General features: G+C 41.1%; 1 protein-coding gene across 6 annotated transcripts in view; it reads left to right on the top strand.

The window, feature by feature from the left end:
* Unc5d (unc-5 netrin receptor D) overlaps window positions 1–21,380 on the top strand; it is a 540,796-nt gene that overhangs the window by 486,641 nt on the left and 32,775 nt on the right. For all 6 annotated transcript variants that reach the window (XM_051169515.1, XM_051169516.1, XM_051169514.1 and 3 more), the window contains 2 exons: window positions 11,252–11,420; window positions 12,996–13,223. In XM_051169515.1, the coding sequence (XP_051025472.1) occupies window positions 11,252–11,420; window positions 12,996–13,223 (397 nt within the window). The remainder of the gene's footprint in view (window positions 1–11,251; window positions 11,421–12,995; window positions 13,224–21,380) is intronic.

Below are 21,380 nucleotides of genomic sequence, written 5' to 3'. Positions count from 1 at the left end.
AGTATGTCTATATTCCAGCCAGATCATACTGTAATCCAGAGCGTGTCTACATTCCAGACAGAACACATAGACCTAGAAAGTCTTTGGATGCGATCCCTTGCCAGAGCAGCCATGTTGCTGAATTAAAATTCATCTACATTTAAAGCCCTCTTTTTATTTTTCATTTTGAAGTAGCATCTCATTATCAAGATTGACGTTGACCTTACTCCATAGACCAAGCATACTTTGACTACTGACATTCTTGCCTTATCTTCTATAGCAGCTGGAATTACATGCCTGCAGTCCAGGAAGACCCCATCCTGGTTTATGTACATGTGTAGAGTCATGTTCCTGTGAATGTGTGTGTATGTACACATACATATGTCTTTCCTCATGTGGAGACCAGGTGTCAGTATCCAGTGTCTTTCTCAGTTGCTCATGCCTTGTTTCCTAAAACAGAATCTCTCACTGAACCCAGAGCTCATTAGTTCTGCAAGACTGTCTGACCTGCAAGCTCCAGGCATCCTCCTGTCTCTACTTCCTTAGCTTTGAGACTACAAGTTCATGCCATTATACTAGTGTTTATAACTTGGGTCCTGTAGATCTGGACTCAAGTCCTCATGCGTGCACCATAAGAATTTTACTGACTAAACCACCTCCTGCAGCCCTAATTGTTTTTTATTACATAAACAACAGATGCTCTCTGATGGTTCTAGTTGTCTTCATGATGCCTCCACACTTGTGGGCTTAAAACAATTACAGTGAAGATGTTAGTGGTTCACTCTCAAGACCCTTGTAAAACTACAGCAAACTCCCCTCCAATGCTTTTGAGTTTGTCACCATTTCTGATAATTATCTTCTCTGTCATTTATACATTAAACATCTACTGTATAATTCCAAACAGTGAAATCCTGGTGGGCTGGCACTTAGATTAGAAGATGAGTCGCTAGTCTAGCAGGACAGCTGTCTTAGGTCACCTTGAACATGCTGTATCCCCGTCCAGGCTTTCTTTGCTTGCTAGTGATGGATGAAAATGCAGAACTTGTTTCTCTTTGCTCAGGGCTTAGACCAGGGTTTGAATTCACTGTATTGCTTTAAGTGGGTTTCAGAACAGTTTTAGTGGGTGCATCAAATTGATGGCATGTCCCTATCCCTTCTGAGAGATTTGCCATTAATTAACTCCACAACGAGGCTAGGGAACTGCTGAGGAAAGGTGATTCCTAAGTAACACAACAGAGCAGGACTCTGCCGGTGCCAGGGGAGTAAATTGCTGCCATTTGGGAGCCACAGTCATTCAGGCTACCTTGCCGCACGTTGTAATAAAAGGAGCAATTTATCAAATAGTATCTTAATGGCTGAGAGAGGTTAATACATGTTAGTGGAAGATTATACTCTTTCCCCAGTAAAATCAAGATGATTTCTTCACAAAGTCATTCATGTTGGAATATAATGTCAAAATGAAATACAGAAAAAAAAGAAAAAAAAGAAAAGAAAGAAAGAAAGAAAAAAAAACTTCATATACCTATTGTCCTTTTAAGATTTGTTTTTTTCCCCCAGAAAAGATTTTCTCCCCAAACCAAGTCCTGCTTTCTTTTCTGCCTCACACCCCTCAGTCTACAAGTACACCTCAATACAAATTGCCGTCATTTTAATCAAAGTGCATTTGAAGCCCAAGTGGTCTCACAATGGGAAGTGATTAGAGTGGTCTAGGGGAGTCTTTAATTAAAGATGCCATTGACAAGATAACAATAGTTTTTGAATGCTGTTAATAGAGCAAAGGAGAAAGTACACCTTAACTCAATAAGGGGAAAGTCACTGGTTCATGGTTTTGATTGCACATTGTGAGCCGGCACCACATACCATAATTATTTTTATTTGTATGGCCATCTCTTTTATTGCCCATGCTGGAAGTAGAAATAACCTGTCCTATTAAGGTATTTAATATATGTCATCTTCTCCACTTCGCATAGTTATAGTCTAATAAAAATGCCAGAAGAAGACAGCGCCCTCAGTAAGGCTATCTCCGTGCTGCTAAGAAGATTCACACAGCCCTTGGAAGACATGAACCATTCACCTTCTAGCTCCCTGGGCAAAGTCTTTAAGCTAAACCACCATACCCTCCCAGGTCTCCAGAAGGCTATATGCAGACACAAAGTTACTTCTCTGGATAATGGAGCGGAGCTTCCAGTAGCTGCACCATTGAAACCCTGAAAAAAAACAACACCTTGATCAGTTAAGCCATATCTGAGAATAATGCCGGCCAGGGAACAGGGGATTACAACATACAAATGGGTTGGACAATAACAGACCGGCTCCCTGAAGATGCTCCGTGCTGCTTCCCAGGACCTGGGCATGTTTTTCCCTTTGGCCAAGGGATTCTGCAGGTATGAGTAATGTTAAAAGCCTTGAGAAGCAGAGATACCGCAAACGAGCCAGATGAGCACAATGAAGGGTCTTAGGAAGGCAGGAATGACAAAGTCAGGCAGGTCTGAGAGTGTCATGCTGCTGGCTAGCAGGTTGAAGGATGGAGGGACGGACCTTGCCTCAAGACATACCAGAACCCTGCAGCTGGAAACAGCCAAGAAATCCTTTCAGCTTAGTGGGATCTCTGCTCTTCAGACCTGTAAGAAAAGCTTGTTTCCAGTTGTTTGTGCTTCAGCAATAATAGGACAGAAACTTAAACCTCTATGTGATCTCTTCCCAAATCCTAATATTCTGTCTTCCCAAGGCTTCCTCTGGTGTAACAACTCTTGTGCCAGAATTTACACAACCCCAGCTTATGGGATGAAGTGTTTAATTCTGATGTTCATCACTTGCCTTCTATGCGTAAAACCCTGCCTTCTAATCACTAGAGCTTCCTAAAATAAAATTTTAGGCTTGAAAACTGTGTCCCGCAACCCGCTCCTACCACTGCCCTCATGCTCAATGCCAACACAATTCCCCCAAACACACACACTCATACACACACAATCACACACACACACACACACACACACACACACACACACACACACACACACACACACACACACACCGGCACTATTAAGGCAGTAGATACCCTTCTAAATTCCTCCTCGAAGTTGCCATGTGACACTGGCTTTGTCTCATCCCTCTACCCAGAAACATCTCTGCATCTAAGCAGTGAAGCCACTGGGCCTGATTTCTCGCTAGGTCTTCCCTGACTAAAATGAAATAAGATTCACATTTCCTCCAGAGAAAGCTGTTTCCCCATTCAAAATGTAAATGAATAAACAACTTACTAGATATTAAAAACTGTCACAGCAGCATGATGCATAGACCCCGCTCCTTTCCCTCTCCCCTCACTCTTTCACAGCGAGGCATCATTTCACTTCTAAAAAGCCCAACACTGAATGAAAGATGAGGCTTAAATTGTATCTAGGAGCTGGTGATTTGCACATGATTTGTGCTTCCTTTAGTATATTAATTGGTAAACACCCTATGAATGTGTGTGTAAACTAAAGCCGTTTAACATATGCAAACAGTTTAATCTCTCTCAATTGTGCCACTGCTCCGGTTCAGGGAGCTCAGATCCTCACCACATTCTCCTTTGTGCCGTCTCCTTCCCGTGATCCTATTTCAGATAATACCATGTGGGTGACCCAAATCTTTAAACCCTTGAGTGGTAGGGATGCACTCTAGTCTCTCGCGCAAATTGTACATGGAAGCTGTTTAATCCAGTGTTCTCAGTCTGTGCTTCCCAACTAATGGAATACAATGGCTTGATGAGCTGTGGCATTATTTCCAGTCACTGCTAATCAACCTCCAAACCTGACACCCTTGCTTATGAATAGATGCTGCCTACAGACTGGAGATGTAAGGAGAAATCGGCTTCAATTGAATGTTCTGTTACAGGAGCAGCCTCAAAGGCCTTAACACTCCACATTGAACTGGACCAGTATCCGAATTCCATTTTGGAAGCCTGCACTGTATTTGTCAGAAGCCCAAGTCCCTCTTTTATTTTTTTTAAGTAATTTATCATTTTTTAATACACTTCATCCCAGACTCTTCTCCTTCCTCTTCTCTAACTTTCCCTATCTCTCTCCAAATCCACTGCACCTCCATTTCCCTTCAGAAAAGAACAGGCCTCCCATTAATATCAACCAAACTCAGCATGGCAGGATGCAATGAGACTAGGCCCAAATCCTTATATCAAAGCTGCGTGAGGCAACCCAGTAGGAGGAAAAATGTCCCATGAGCAGGCAAAAGAGGCAGCGACTGAGACAGCCTTATTCTCAATGTTAGGACTCTAGAAAAAAAAAAATCTCCAAGCTAAATATATAAAGACAACAAGAAACTACACAGCAACAAGCCAAACAAGCCAATTAAAAAAAAGGGGTACAGACCTGCACAGAGAATTCCCATTAGAAGAATCTGAAATGGCCAAGTGCAGGGTTCTTTGAATATTTCCCTAAGGATGACACAATTTTCTAGTGTTAGTGCCAGGGACACTGTGTAAGAGAAACAGGAGTTGCTGTCCCTCTTCCAGGGGCCACGGAACAGACTCTTTACTGGAGGGATCCAGGGATAGAGAATTAACTACACTCCCCGAAGAAATTCAGAGCCAGATTCCTGATTTAGAACATCCTGAAGATTAAAAAGTGAGAAATCCTCTGGAATGAGTAAGCGATTTTGCCCTTCTCTCTCCTCTCCTCAGCTCCTCGCTGCCTATTATTTCTTTCCAGGTGTTTGACTTTTGCAACCTGCATAAGCTAGTAAGAAAGGGTAACTCTGAAGATCCCAGGTCACCCCCCGGATTCTAGAATGTTACACTCCCGTGGGTGCTATGTAATCTGTGGCCAAGGCAAGACAACAACAGCAGCAAAAACAAAACAACCAACCAAACAAACAAAAACACCACCACCAATAACAACAAAACTGAAACCTTTGTGGAGGGGGGCTTCCCTTACCATAATTTTAGAACCCTAGGTCAGATGGATTAAACGGAAAGGAAAAAAATTGTAAAAGTAGTGAGAACAGTACATCTCCTCAGTTGAACATTCTAGTAGGCTAGAATAACCTAGCTTTCAGGGGTCTAGTTTAAGCACTGCAGCTGATATCTATCTAGCTTTTATTTCTATTCCATTAAAATATGATTTAATTATGTAACAATCAAGGGCCTACCATAGTCAAACTATCATTACTCTCCTGTCTGGATGCTGGAATGATACTGTGTATAAAGATGAGCAAGCCTCCACTAATCTATGATCTAGGCCACAAGGAGGAAAGCGGGGATGGTGATGGCCAAGCACAGCAAGGCAGACAACAGCAATGAACTCCTCATCTCAGAAATTGAAACAGCTGGGCTTGAAGAAAATTATCGTTTATAAGTTTAGTATCAGATCAGCAACTGTTGAGCTAGCAAACACCATGTCTAGGCAGCTACCCCAGCCCTGCCAAGGTCAGCAGTGTTGGCAGTGGTGCACAGATAGGGGAGAGAAATTCTATGTACTCCACAGGGCCAACGTCACTACCTGTGGTGCCTCTGTCTCCCTCCAGCTCATATTCCATGGGACACAAGTCTAAAAAAAAAAAAACAAAAAAAACCTCCCTGAGTCTACTACTTTCATCCATTCATTCAATTTCAACATTTTAAAAGTTTGAGTACATTTTCTAACTTAATGAAAAGTTAGAGACTGGTAACAGAATTTCTACGTACTGTGATGAGGTTTGTGAGGGCTAGCGTGTATTGCCTATGCTGTGTTCTCCCCTGCTGTGTTTATACAAGTGAGTAAAATGTGCACGAGTACACATGAACAAAAGGTTTAAACCTTTGTCAACGAGATCCCCCCTGATCCCACACACATGGGCTTATTTAATTCTGAAGTTGGACGTTATCTTCTCTGACAACACATTTATCAGAGGCAGACACTGAGCACGGATAAAATACTATTGCCTGCTGAACAAAGCATATATGTTTCACCTTTTATCAGAATAAGGCTCTTCATGGAAAATGGAAAACAAAGATGGTTCATTGTATTTCATCACCATGTATCTTCAGTCAACTTGAATCTGAAGTCATTCGGTCTTTGAATTTTCTGACCATGACGACTAAGCCTGCAGAGTGGCTATGTTGTGCACTTTCTAGCAAACTGGGTTCCTCTCATGCTTCCCAGTGATGAGATGTAAGTTGTGCTACCTGGGAGGGGTCAGGAGGAGATGCTGAGTTCTCTGCACTGTGCTTCTATCTATTTCTTCCACTACTGGCAACATCACGTTGGCAACTTGTGTCAAGTTGGATGGGGCAAATCACCCCTGTGAAGCCATAGTTGCCTTGTGACAAGTACTTTGAAACTATGTTTCATAACTCCTCACACCTTTCCCTTGTGGGTTTATAGCTTTTGTCATTCTAAGTAGTATCAGTAGCTACTGTATATCCTTTTATGAATTCATTCATTCATTCATTCATTTACTTTGTCTACCTCCTCTTCTCCCCATCCCCCCCCTCCCTGCCTGTCACCCTTTCCCCCCTCCTTTTGGTCTCAGAGAAGGGGAGACCTCCCATGGGTTTCAAGCCACTTGGCATATCAAGTAGGCCTGGGCACATCTTCTTTTATTGCGGCTAAACAAGGCAACCCAGCTATGGGGAAAGGAATCCAACAGAGTCACAGACGGACCCTGCTCCAGTGGTCAGAGGCCCTACGTGAGGACCTCTGTCCATCTGTTAGATAAATAGTGCTTGGGGGGCGGGCTAGATTCATGCCTTGGCTGCTGTCTGGTTGATGGTTCATTCTCTGTGAGCCCCTATGGGTCTAGGTTAGTTATTTTACAGGTTTTCTTTTGGTGTCTTGACTTCTCTGGCTCTTTGAATCCTTCCTCCTCCTCTTCTGCACTTTGTCTAAAGTTTAACTCTGGGTCTCTGCATCATTTTTTTATCAGCTGCTGGGCGAAGCCACTCAGATGACAGTTATGTTAGCTTCCTATCTGCAACTATAGCTGAATATTATTAATAGCATCAGTGGTAGGCTCTCTCTCATGGCATGGAACTCAAGTTAGGCCACTAGTTAGTTGGCTGGGTCCAAGGTTTTGTATGTGTGTTAGTGACACCCTCTCTCCAATGAAAGTCCTACCTGGCTACAGGCTCCATAGCCACCGCTGCTGGGAGTCTCAGCTAGGGTCACTACCATGGTGCCACCCCCATCCCAGAGATAACATGCTACTGTGTATTCTTATGTGTCTTTGTGTGTTATACTTTCTAGTTTCATTTAATTAGAGTCTGAAACTATTTCAGATTTCAGCAATTGAAGCTCCTTCAAGAGCTGGCTTTCGTATTCTTTCCAACATTTTGGGTGTTTACCATCCATATGTTTGGGCACTAAGAATACAATAATGAACAGACCTTTGCTTTAAATCTCTAGGCTCATGAAGAGGACATCTGAGCTTAGAGGTGCCACAAGAACAAATGAGAAAATAGGATGGTCCATTAGAAAGCACTGAGCAAAAGAAAAGCAAAGGTCAGCTCTTGGTGTAGGTACAGAATGTTCCAATTACCAGGGCATGGGCAAGGAGTACCTCATTAGTGGATGTCATTTGCACAAAGACCTGAAAAGGAGAGGGAGTCCAATGGATGTCTGCAGGGCATGTCTTTCAGGCAGTGCCTAGCACTGCAGAGCAGCAAAAATAGCCCCAAATTCCTTGAGGACAGAGTGAACTGGCACGTGGCTGAGTTGAGAGCAGGCCAGAAGGCAAGGACAAAGTGGAACGACAGCTTTGTGGCCAGAGTTCCTTAAATGCAAACAGTGTGTATTTCACCAAGGCAATGAAATTTTTGTTAAATGCAGTGATTGACACTTACGACAAGTTAATATATAAATTCGCTACTCAGGTATTAAAGTTCTTTTAGAGATGAGACCCAGATCTCAAACTATCTTTACATGCAAAAGACATAAATGATAGACACATATGCATGTCCCTATAAGTATATGCAAATATTGATAGAAAACAATGCAAGATTTAGGTAATAAAGGTCCTAGGCAACAAGGCTTTTTAATCTGAGAAGCACACTGGGGGATGTGATGTGGTGAACTAGTTCATACTATGGTTCTGAAGTCATCGCCATTAATAGTTTCAGTTATTATTAGCTTGCAGCAATTTTAGAAGAAAAAAACAGTGCTGCCTTTTCTTCTAGCAGCAACATGAATCCTGCTTTGTCATATATTATATAATGTGAGAAAATGCAAATGCCACCCACGCCTTTCTTATAAAGCTTCATCTTTGTCCACACTCAATTAAAATCCTGTCCTTATATGTCCCGAATCATTATCAGTGACTCAACTTAGATCATATTCTCTACCCCCATCTTTCCTTGGGATGTCACAAGAGCCAGCACGTTGGCCAGAAATCTCTTGATGGTGACAGAAAAGAAAGATACAGTCTAGTCACAGGCCATAGGAGATGTGAGTCAGAGACTTAGGGTGGTCCATCTGACATCCCTTTGACTGACATCTCTGTGACCTTATACAGCCATTGCATGCCTTCTCAGGTGTGTAAGGGGTTTTAATTAATATTGGTAAATCTCCCTGATTAGCAACAATAGAAACTGACAGAAAAGGCCAAATTATTGTTACCAATAGAAAGAAAAATGGAGAGATTAAGTTTTATTCCATCACCAGAGAGACACCAATATCCACAGACACTCTTTTCAGAGAAGGAGGATTACATCTAAACTTTGATTTACTGACTTTACCCTCATGGTGGGACCCAATGCCTGCTGAATGTGTAGCCCTGGCACCGTACTCAGCATACTATGGCTGTGAGGGCTGGCTCTGTTTCCACTATGCCTGAGAGGGGTCTTGCTACTCACAGGGAGTGTGTGGGTTCCTCTAATTAGCTGATTTCAGTTCATTTGGCATTAAACAATTCCCCAAATTCCCATATGTTTGAGCAATATGTTCAACGAGGGCGATGATTCTCTGAAAGCAATAAAACAATTCTTTTAGAAAGGATTGCCATCGGTCACTCACTGGCATCCTTGCTTTTCTTGTCCGCAATGAGTACAGGTAGCAATTATAAGAAAGGTGCTTAACCCTCTCTCAGGCCACCACTGAGTGCTGAGAGCACACACGAGCTTCACTTGTTTTTCAGACCTTAAGTATATTTTTCTAGGCTTTCTAAGGAGTGTTTGTTAATGCTAATATAACTTTGTAATCTCCCTTGCTGCTCCAAAGATGTAAAGGTGTGTGGTGAGAATGGGAGGGAGTCATGGATCTTACTTAGCTTAACATACACTTCACTTGTAGAGGAAAACTGTCCAATTTGGACATCTTGGAAAAATAATCTTTCTTGAAACCATGACTCCCCTTCATGGAGCAGGGGGTAGGGTGACCATGTGGTAATGCTCAGCTCTGTCTTGTCTGCAGTGTGTGTAGGGTATTCCTGCTCTGTTGTGCAACCTGGACTTAATGCCATAGGAAACTATAGACAATGGGCTCAAGCATGGCCACTAAGAATTTGAGGTAGGCCAGCGAATGTCAATAAATTCGATTCAGAAATTGATAGCATTTAGGCAAACTCCTTTGAGAAACAAGTTTTAACTTTGTGCTGCTGGGCTGCTTGATCTCGAGATCTGGGGTGACACACTTAAATGTCTTCCTGTGTGGAGAGGGTGGAAGCTTTGGTAAGATCTGTGTGACCTAGATCTCACTGTGCATTGTTCATCTATGAATTTACAATTACTTCATTGATTATATCATCATATTTCTTACAAGTGAAAACCCACAAAATGAGTAAGCGATCCAGTGCTTGTTCAGCAACATGCAGGCAGTTGGGATAAATTAAGTGGGCTTCCTATTATGTTATTCTCAATGACTGTTATTATATAAACTTCATCTTCTTTTTGTTTGTTGGGAGAGCTGAATAAAGCTGAAGGCTGGTGTACGGTTCAGTGGCCCCGTGTTCCATTCCCAGTACGGGAGGGTGAAGGAAGCTATATCATGAAAAAGAGGGAGTCAATGAGGTGTGGTGCCTTTACGGAAGTTTCACTTGGGTTTGTCTGTCCTGCAATAGCATTTTCATTGTAAATAATTTACAGAGAGGAAAATCTGAACTTCCAGATTTGGGTGAAATGACTTTAAATTTAGATGTGAAATAGAGTTGAAAGTTATATATCACATGCATGATTATATACATTTATAGCTTTCCACTGAGCTATCAGTCTAAAATAGTATAGAACTGATATGCTTGTACACTATAGAAATAATTGCGGTTTATTTGTTTTTGTTTTTGTTTTTGTTTTTGTTTGGTTTTTTGAGACAGGATTTCTCTGTGTTAGCCTTGGCTGTCCTGGATTCACTTTGTAGACCAGGCTGGCCTCAAACTCACAGGGATCTGCCTGCCTCTGCCTCTCGAGTGCTGAGATTAAAGGCATGTTTTTTAAACCACAATAATCATGTCTAATTTGTATATACTCCAGATAGTGTTCTGTTGCATAACAACTTGTTTCATCACTTACTAGCACTAAAATATTGTTGACTATGTTGTTTGGGGAAAGGGTCTGGTGATGAAGCAACCAAGGGAGTCAGTTCTATAAAATTCTTGGGATTTATTTCTGGTAGGACTATGTTAATGAGAATGATAATTTGATAACTTGCGTAGCCTCTGAAGATATGCTGTAGGGTTCTTTTATTCTTCCCTTTATTCTCAAAAGGGCAATGTGATATGTGTGGTATATGAAAGTGATAAATGTGATGATGATGATGATGCAGCAGTGACAGGGAGCACCATGGCAACCGATGCCAAGGTGTGTCCGCTGAGGAATTACGCCTTGCAACAGGTCTGGTATAAAGGAGATTTATTGAGGGGAAAGAGAGGGAAGAGAGAGGGGTGGGCCATGAAGGCAGAGAGAGAGGGGGCAAGGCGGAAGAGAAAGGGGCACCCAGGACAGAGAGCGGGGAGAGAGGGAGGAAGAGGGGAGAGGGAGAGAGCGCTGCGGGTGGAGGGCGGTCCTTATGGTCCTCATATCTGCACACACCTAACACACTGGCAGCTGAATCAGGTGATGCCATAAGGAACTGCTAGGACCCTGAAGGCAGGTCATCTGCATCTCCTACACACTAACAACATCTTGTTGGTGAAGCCATTTGAAATCTAACCATACGTTATGCCTGGGCAGCTTAAGGCAAACTCCTGTTCTCCGGATCATTCTAGAAAGCAACTGCACTGTGCTTGTACACTGTCCCCATCAGTAACTAATTTTTCATTCAGAGTCCCTCACCCTTTACTTGCTTCTCTGTCCTGTCCTTGCTCGTCTCTGAAGCCTGCAGTCAGATGGCTCTGAGGTTCTCCTGAGTCCTGAAGTCACCTGTGGGCCTCCGGATATGCTTGTCACAACTCCCTTTGCACTGACCATCCCTCACTGTGCAGATGTCAGTTCAGAGCACTGGAACATCCACTTGAAGAAGAGGACACAGCAGGGGAAGTGGGAGGTAAGATGTTGTGTGCGTTTTTGTTTGTTTGTCTTGTTTTGTTTGGTTTTGTTTTTGGATTCTATGGATGGGTTAGATTTAACCTTAACTATCCTTATTACAGTGGATGAGCTGTGAAGCTGTTGAGCATTTGCTGGTTTCCAAGCAGTTGTGGCATTCATTTTATACAGCCCTCTAGGTGTTTGCTAGCCTTTTCAAGTTGTAATGGGAAACAGAGGCGAGATATAATCCAGAGTTGCTGTTTGTTCTGATAACTGAGTAGTGACAGCGCACAGAGATGCATACACTATGTGCCTGCTTACTGAGTTTTCCGACTTCTATCTAAGCCATGTCCTTTTCTGAACTGACATTACTGTTTGCCAATGGGGATGTAGCTCAAGGAGGACAGGCTACGTTTAGAAGTATTCAGGAACACGCTGTGCCAAATATATGTTTACAGCATTAGCAAATACATGGAGAATTACCACTACTGATTTCCTGTGGAAGTAAGTCCGTGCAAGGAGATATATCTCAATCTGAGAGAGGTAGGAAAAGGGAATGAGAATGTATAATAGGAGGCGAACAACCAAAGAGACAGTCGCAGCCAAGAAAGATTGCCACTGAATTACTATTTCAAGTGACAGTGCTGATTTGCCTGTCTGATAGGGAATTCTTTATGTCCATCTAAAGTCAGTTTATATGAAACCAGGTGAATTATCTTATTGGAACACAGCGACCTGCACCTGCTAGTCCTGGAATCTTGCCTCCTAAGAGGTACTTCAGGCAAAATAAATAGCAGAAAAATCATGTTTTTCTAGGGGAAACGTACGCAGTTGCTGCAATGGATCGCATTTGCCAGGCACAGAGATATCTTGAGATCAGTCCATTTTCTTTGTTCTAGAATGCATTCTGCTGTGTATTGGGTCCTGGTGCTATGATGGGAGAACATTTGGGGCTATAAAGTTCACTGAGGGGTCACATTGTAGTCTTCTCCCCCTTGTGTTTTGTTTTGCCCTCATTTTGTACCACTTTATTTCTCAGCTTTTCCTCACAATCTTCTCCATCCAGATGGTGTTATATTTATGCTCCACCAATCTAGTCACACATGCCTAAGTTCTTATCAGAGAGGGTGGAATATTCTAGTGCATCTTATCCAAATCATTTATTTAATGGTCCCCCGCGAATGCTTGCAATGAAATGAAAGAAGATAAAGTGTTGGAGCGAAAATAAACACCAACTTAAGGGTATTTTAGAAGGTTTTCAGAATTAGATCTGCGAAACAAAAGTAATAATAGTGTAAGTCTACTTATTGAGGTTAATGTTCAACTTTTTAAAAACTGGTATTAAACAATTAACTAGAAATGGAAATTTCAAAGCAATGTTTGTTATTGTTCCTATTAAAATGGACATTCACACTGTATATAACCATTTCATGCATTTTTGCCTTCAGCTGTTATTTTAATAGAAAACAACCATCTAACTGATATTTAAGACAATACAATATTCTGGAAACGTTAATTTATTTATGCCTGTGTGAACTATTGGACCCTATGGTGTTACCAAACTGAAAGAATTTAGCACATCTTTCTCTAACAGGAAGTGATGTCAGTGGAGGATGAGTCCACATCCTGTTACTGCCTTTTGGATCCCTTTGCCTGCCATGTGCTCCTTGATAGCTTTGGAACGTATGCCCTCACAGGGGAGCCAATCACAGACTGTGCCGTAAAGCAGCTCAAGGTGGCCGTGTTTGGCTGCATGTCCTGTAACTCACTGGATTACAATCTGAGAGTTTACTGTGTGGACAACACTCCGTGTGCATTTCAGGTCAGTCTTGTCATAACTATTCATTTGGTACGGTGAAGATTATGATTATCTATATTAGTTGCTTTCCAATTGCTATAATAAATTGCCAGGACCAAAAGCGACCTAAACTAAAACCAGTTTGTTTTGGCTTATGGTTCCAGCGCAATAAGTCTGTCACTGCAGGACCACATGCTGTGGCAGCCAAAGTAAGAAGCTGGCTGATTATCTTACCATTTACAGCCAGAAAGCAGAGAGGGAATGAGAAATGTGGCAAGGCCGTAACCCCTCAAAGCCTGCCCTCAGCGGTACATCTGTTTTGGCAAAGTCCATCTTGGTTCCATAACCTCTGCAAACAGTGCCACAAACTGGGGGACAAGTGTCCAAATACATGAGTCATTGGAAACCATAATAGCTTCCTAAACATCAGTATTAGTAGGAGCTTCTTTGGTGAAAACTTGGAAAAGATACCCACACCACTTTGAACGTGAGTTGTTACTGTGTGTCCTTTGCAGAGGAGATGAGGTGCTTGGCACTCAGGAAGGGGCACAGATTAAATTCACGCCCACGAAAAACACTGTCTACTAAATTACGAGACAATATAAGAGTACAATCATAATTTAAATAAATAAATGAAAATGTAATTGAAGTGTTGGAGAAGACTTTTTGAGAACATTTTGCATGCTCTCATGAAAGGAGGACAAAAGGTAGGGATACCTGGTCATGAAAGGAAAATGGTACAAAGCACACAGAGCAGGGAGTTATCTGGTATGAGAAGAACAGTGAGAAAACTGCCTGAGTCTGCTGAAGGATGGACTTAGGGAACAGCAATGATGTACCATCTAAAACAAGGCAGTCACGCTGTCTCTTCGACACATAGTCTAATGATGGGCTATTGGGGCAGAGGTAGTTCAACTCTCTATTTTTGGCGCTTTTAATCATGTAAGATACATCCTAAATTAGATACTCCTGAAGAGTGTGGGTTATTCATAGGTGCAAGGATAGTGCGGATCAGTCTGCGGAAGCTTCGCCCACTTATAAATAGCATGGCTCTCCTGACACACGTCATTCCACACCCTGCTTCTCCAGTCCTGGGTCGTTAAGTCCATTGTGTAGAGCATGTCCTCAATGACTAGACTTTAAGACAGTGAGCGGGAGCACTCATGTTTACCAATAGAAGAGATTCAAGGACCCAAAGGGATCCTGAACATATGCAGGAGGTGATATCATGACAGCCTGCATGCCTAGATGTTGTGAAGGGCATGTTTAATCTTAGCTCCCCAAAGGTGTGTGTGTGTGTGTGTGTGTGTGTGTGTGTGTGTATGTGTCTGTGTGTGTGTGTGTATACAGACACACACATACACATACATGTAATTTGTGAAGAGTTCCAATTAAGCATTAATCCTCATCCTACAATTGTTATTTTATACTCTTCATTAACCCTTCCTCCTACCCCCACAAAGGAGAATTCTTCATAAGAGAAAATACACAGTTGACATTTGGGATTCCAAAACAAAGAATGGATTACTAACTAGAGGAGTGCATGTTGGGATTACTACCTACACTAAACTGGTGTCTGACATGCACCAATGATTCCAACTAGATAACGCTTAGTAACTCGGCCGGGTGTTGCAGCTGGAGCCAACTGCAGTTCTATAGAGAACACACTGTGGCCAGGCTCACATAGGTGATCTACTGTTGGCTACTTTCTCTCAGTGCCGTCAGAGTTAGCCCGACACCAGGTTAGACTTTCCTTTGAACAGTACTCTCATTTATATATGTGCCAGCAAGACAGACGTTTTCCTAGAGAGTTCATCCCCCAGTACTTTTCAACAGTCCATTTTCATTTCCATTGACGTGACAAGACTTTACAGCAACTCAAATGTTTGGACAGATCTGCATTACAAGGGAAGTCGTAAGAACACTTTAATGCCAGCTTCTACTTCCCTACCTATCCCTGCTGGCCGTCTATCCTTCTTAGTGCTCGGGAAAATGCTGTTCTGACACCGTGGACTCCGGGTGTCCTTACTGAATTATCCAGAAGTGTTCCCACCTCAGTAAGACTTGACTCTAGGGAAATGCTTCTAGTACATATGCCATTGAACCTCACCCATTAAATCTTTCTACACTAGTGACCCTTTATCTCTCCAATTCCCTGAGATATAGAAGGTTTTCAAGTCGTTTGTTATTGGAAGAAGAATGTGAAAGCTGCCCTGAGACCACACCTTCCTTCTGGGTGTCTGAGAGCTCCTCAGCCTGGAATGTATAACTTACAGCTTTTTAAAAAAGATTTATTTATTTATTATTTATCCTACCAGCATATGTGTGTGCAGACCAGAAGAGGGCAGCAGATCTCCTTATAGATGGTTGCGAGCCACCATGTGGTTGCCGGGAATTGAACTCAGGACCTTTGGAAGAACAGACACTGCTCTTAACTTCTGAGCCATCTCTCCAGCCCCAGAATTTTTTTTAATTGTGGATAGAGTATAAAGCATTAAGTTTTTCTGAAAAAGGCTTCTTCATTTAGAATATAGTCACCTAGCTTTGTGTATCCTTTTCTTTCCCTCTTCTCTCTTCCTGTTACACACTCATGTTCTGTACTTTTATCTTGCTGAGTAATGTGTTCAGAGCTTTCCATGTAGAATCACTGGTGCCTCCTTAATATCTTAAAACATCGGGGTTGTATTTTCATGACTTTATATGTGATATTCATTAACAATTACTAGCCCACTGAAACTTTCATTTTAAGAAAGCTTCAACCATTCCCTGAGCCTCTAAAACATTCCATGGCTAATATCAGCTAAAGTGTTATGAGCTCCAAATACTGTCTACGTTGTTGGCTTATTTTTCATATCTCTCATAGTATTTCCCCAACATACACAGAAAAATACTTGATTTGTAACATGTCCAGGATTATTAATAATAAGCCACAAAACTAAAAATAAAACAATGGCATTCTGGGTTTTTGTTGGTGGTGTTTGTTTTGTTTGCTAATCAGTGGCTTAATTTCTAATTTTAAGTATGTAGTACAAGCCGTTAAATAAATATATACAGTGCTAGGAAATAGTCACATATTCATGATAATAGATGTTAACTGTTACTGACACTTGTATGATTTTTGCATATATTCCATGTACATAGAACTGTTTATCACAAAATCATTTTCCTACAAGTCTTTGGTGTATGCTGAGCATATCCTGAGCCCAGAGTCCCCTCATCTTCCCTATCTCACAGCTCCATCTAATTCGCTTAGACCCTCTCTTAGCTTCTTTTCTGCTACTGTGATAAAAATACCCCAACAAAAGCAATGTACAGAAAAGTGGGGTTTTAGCTCACAGTTTCTGCTGAAGTTTATCATGGTAGAGAATTCAAGGCATGCAGATCGTGAAGCAGACAGTACATCCAATCCAGCAGAAATGTTAACTCGTGCCTACCTGCAAGTACTTGATCCATTTTCTGCTCTTGTATACAGTCCAGGGTCTTCTGTCTTGGGAGTAGTGGCATTCACAAAGAGACTGTGGCCACATCAGTCCTCTCCCAGACACAAGCCCAAAGGTGAACATTATCTGAACAGGGTCTCATTGAAACTCCCTTCCAAGTAGATGCTCAGCTCAGTCAAGTTGAGAGCCTAACAGCTGTCATCACAGGCCTTTTGCTCCTCTCAACAATTTACCTTGTATTTTCATGTCATGTGTGTACACATGATCTTATGTATCTATATAAAATCTAGAATCCATAAATGACAAAGAATACAGCATTTGTCTTTCTGAGACTGACTTAATCACTTAATCTCCAATTATCTGTATTCTTCTACAAACATCATCACTTTGTTCCTTTCAGCTTAAAAGAAAGTCCACTGTGTATACATACCACATTTTTCATCTTAGTTCCTTTATATTGCGTAGCTCCATTGGTCCTGTAATTCAGTTATTGTGAATAGTGCTGCAAGAAATATTGATATGCAATTATCACTGGGATATGACGACTTAGAGCCATTGGAGTAAATACCCAAACCTTGTATAGCTGAGTCATAGGGTAAATCTGCTGTTAGGGTATTTGTTTGTCTGTCTGTCTGTTTGTTTGTTTTTAAGAAGTCTCTATACTGATTCTGATAGTAGCTGGACTAGTTTCCATTCCCACCAATGGGATGCAAGGATTGTCTTTGTTCACATGCTTGCAGAATTTCTTGTTGTTTATTTTCTTAATGACTGTCATTCTGACAGGGAAGAGATGAGATCTCAACACATTTTTTATTTTCATTTGTAGATGGCTAGTGATGTTGAGCATGTTTTGGTATGCTTATTGGCTGTTTGTACTTCATCTGTAAAGAGCTATTTGTTCAGTTCTTCAGCCCATTTATTGATTGGATTGTTTGAATTTTCTCCCCCTTAGTTTTTATTGGTTTGTTTTGTTTTGTTTTGTTAGTTCTTTGAATATTGCAGATATGAATCTTCTGTCAAACATATAGCTGGCAAAGATTTTTCCCACATTCTGTAGATTGTCTCATCAGCAGATAAACTCCCCTTCACTGTGTAGAAGGCTTTTAACTTCATGAACTCTCAGCCATCAGTTGTTAAGATTATTTCCTTGGTCACTGGTGTCCTGTTGAGGACATCTTTGCTTATAATCATGTCTTGAAATGCTTTCTCCACTTTTCCTTGTAACAGTTTCTAAAGTTGAAGTCTTACATTAAAGTCTTTAATCCATTTGGAGTTGGTGTTTCATTACACTGTCTATTTAGTAGTAGTGTCACGTGTGTGCCACAGTGTGTCTGTGTGTGTGTGTGTGTGTGTGTGTGTGTGTGTGTGTGTGTGTGTATACACCAGAGGACTCTTTATGGGAGCTGGTTCTCTTCTCTCACCATTTGGGATCTGAGGATCAAACTCAGGTCATCAGGCTTGATGGCAAACGCCTTTACTCACAAAGCCAACAGGGTGAGGGACACTGATAGCTTCTCTCCTTCGTGTGAATATCTGAATTTCTCAGCAACGGACGTTGAAAAGCTGTCTTTTCTCTGATGTATATTTTTAGCATTTTTAATAGAGCTTTTGTTTATCAAAATTAGTATAGAGTTTTTCACAGAGCATTTCTGTAGATATTGCCCATCTTAGAATTTGTTTCCACTATCATTATAATGAAATGTTTATCATAGTTAGGACACGCTTGTGACAACTGTTGTATTTATTGCATCTCAAGGAAATGATAACAAATATGCGCTCAGCTAAAGCTTGGCTCTTCACCAAAAAGGAAGGCTGCTACTAGGGCATGGTTAAATCTTTTGTCTCATTCATATCTTCCTGGGAAGTTCTTTCTCATAAAACACTTAAATTCCAGAAGACTTTGCAAAAGTATGAACCTCCAGACCAAATCTACCTGCATGCTAACACCTGATTATGGCCACACAATACAACAGTTCCATCAGATAATATTTCATGTGAAGAATTGAATAAACAGACAAAGCCTTGTACTTTCATCCAGTCTCTCTTCCTCTATCCTGCCTGCACGGCTACCCTTCTTAATTCTAATTTGTCTGGACTATACTGAGTGAAAACAACAATGTCTTCAAATGATGAAAACAAAGCAGTCATCTCGCTGCCTAAGATGTGTTTTGATGTAGGCTTAGACATTTTAAGATCTGTTCTTATAAAGACATCTAAAACTGACTTTATAATAAATGCGATCAACTCAGGTGCGCTACTAACAAATAAAAAATGTTAGCTGCCTGAAGGTAAGAGAAGGGGGAGCTGCCAAGGCTGAGAGCTCGTTTGGGCTTAACCTGTGCTTCCTCGGCAATGGCTGGAGCCACCATTTTGTGCCTCTGTGCTGACACTCTGCCTTCTTGGATGCATGAGACTCAAGGCAGAGGAGTCAAGATATATTTTCAAAGGAGTTACAGTCAAAGATCTGTTTTTGTTACTATATTTCATGGCACAGTGACATACATACCCATGCATGAGCATGCGTGTGTGCACACACACACACACACACACACACGCACACACACACATACACACACACACATACACACACACACATACACACACACACACATACATACACACACACATACACACACACACAAACACATAAATTTTGACATGAGGAGAGCAAGGAATTAAGATCTTTTGTATCTTCATCTTAGAATGTAAAGGGGAGGAAAAACCTACTCATGTTTCCTCTTCATGGCGCTCGGCACCTCTATTCAGTACCTCTCGGCACTCATTACTTACTTGGCATTAATGTGGATTTAGAACCTAATTTCAAAGGATTTCCTCCAGATGTAGTTCTTATGTTTATCAATAATGCAACCTTGGGAAATATTGTTCACATAAAGCATTTAAAGGAAAACACCACAGCAACACAATGTGCATGTCTGTGTGTGTGTGTGTGTGTGTTAAGTTCAAACAGTTTTGTCTCATACATATGTAAATTCAGCCTGCCTCTGTTAGCATCCCCTAAGCATCCCTGAGCATTGCCCGCTGTCTCATTAAATCAACATAAAGAGAGCTCAGTGAGCTGCAATACTCAGGTTTCTACTGGATGCAGCTTCAAGAGCTGGATGGGTTGCAGGCCCAAATGCTAAGAGAAGAAGTTGAGGGCCCAGTAAAACCATGGTCCAGAGCACTTCAGGTATATTTTATATACAAAGAACCAGGTCTTTCTGTTTCATTAACAGAACCAGCTAAAGAGTAGGGTGGACTTAACAGGAGGCAAAATAGAGTGACTATCAGGCCACATTGTCCCTGTAGATGATTCAAAATGAATTTGGTACATCTGTGTGCATCACTGATCCGCAAACCCATGTGTACTTGGTTGTAGTGGTGATTCCTTAGTTCAAAGCCAACCTGGGCTAAATGTCAAAACCATATCTAAAAATTGACAACAACAACAAAAATTTGATGGCTATCAAGCTCTTAAGAATAATACAATTCAGTGTATGCAGGATTACATTTCTCTGACAATGCCAAAATATTCTCTTTTTAAGTTGTTTGTTTATTTTTCTGACTACAAAGTAAGCTATAAATTTTTAATGTAAATATAGTGATTAGTTCATAAGTGGGCCTTTTCATTTAATAATTACTTTGCTTCAGAACTCATCTAATTGCTTAATATTTTGCCGAAGACTAGGCAATAATGTTAATTGTACATAGCTGTTTTTTTGTATAGCAGTATGCTAAAAAGATAAAGCATAATTACACTTATATTTAAATTAAGGAGCCTAAAGCGAGACATTTAAAAAGATAGCTCTTACTACATGGTAATTTTAAGTAACTATACATTTATTTTATAAATTCTCCCCTGTGCATTGTGTGTGTTAAATCTGTATTGCATCTGTTGTATATGTGTTTGTATGTGTATGTGGTTTGCACATGAATGTGAATGAGCATGCACTTCTGCACATACATGTGAACATCAGAGCAGAATGTCAGGTCAGGTGTCTTCCTCTATGCCTACTGACTACCCTGAGTTAGAACCTCTCACCAAAGCAGAAGCCTTTGTCTAGGCTTTCGGGCCATGGAGCTTTTGGCTTCTTTTTATTGTCTGGCCCCAGTGCTGAGACACAGAAGGTGTAGCCATGCCTGACTTTCTGTGTGGCTGCTGCAAATTCAAGCTCAGGTCCTTGTGCTTCTAAAGCAAGTACTCTATTCCACTGAGCCCTCTAACCCCTAATCTCATCCCACTTTCTACATTTTAAAGAATATATATGTATATGCGTATATATATCTATATGTATATATAGTCTATAGTAAACATTCATTGACTTATGTCATCTTATAACTATGTCTTGTACCAATAAAAAAGTATTCATAGTAAAGAAGTGATAGTGGTTTACATTTCCCATAACTTTAAGAACATAGTAAGCTTAGTATAACAAAAGATGAGGATATCTATGCAAAGAAGTATTGGACTGTGATGAAGATGAGCAGTTCTAGCCTTCCTCTGCCATTGGCCATAGAACTTTAGACAAATAATTTTCATGTAAAGGCCCTAGTGACCTTATTAGGATCACCTGTAAATACAGGACTTAGTGATAGAAATTATGATTTATGCATATATATATATATTCTCATACATGAATACAGCATAGTAATCATATGTCAACTGATGGGTGGGTTATGGTTGCATGGAAAAATAGTCAGTGTTCAGCCTGAGCTCCAGTGGGCACCCATAAATCTCACA

The sequence above is a fragment of the Acomys russatus genome, chromosome 27 (genome assembly GCF_903995435.1).
Source record: "Acomys russatus chromosome 27, mAcoRus1.1, whole genome shotgun sequence".
Taxonomy (NCBI): Eukaryota; Metazoa; Chordata; class Mammalia; order Rodentia; family Muridae; genus Acomys; species Acomys russatus.
The sequence above is the reverse complement of the archived record's forward strand: the minus strand, read 5'-3'. Positions and strand labels throughout refer to the sequence as shown.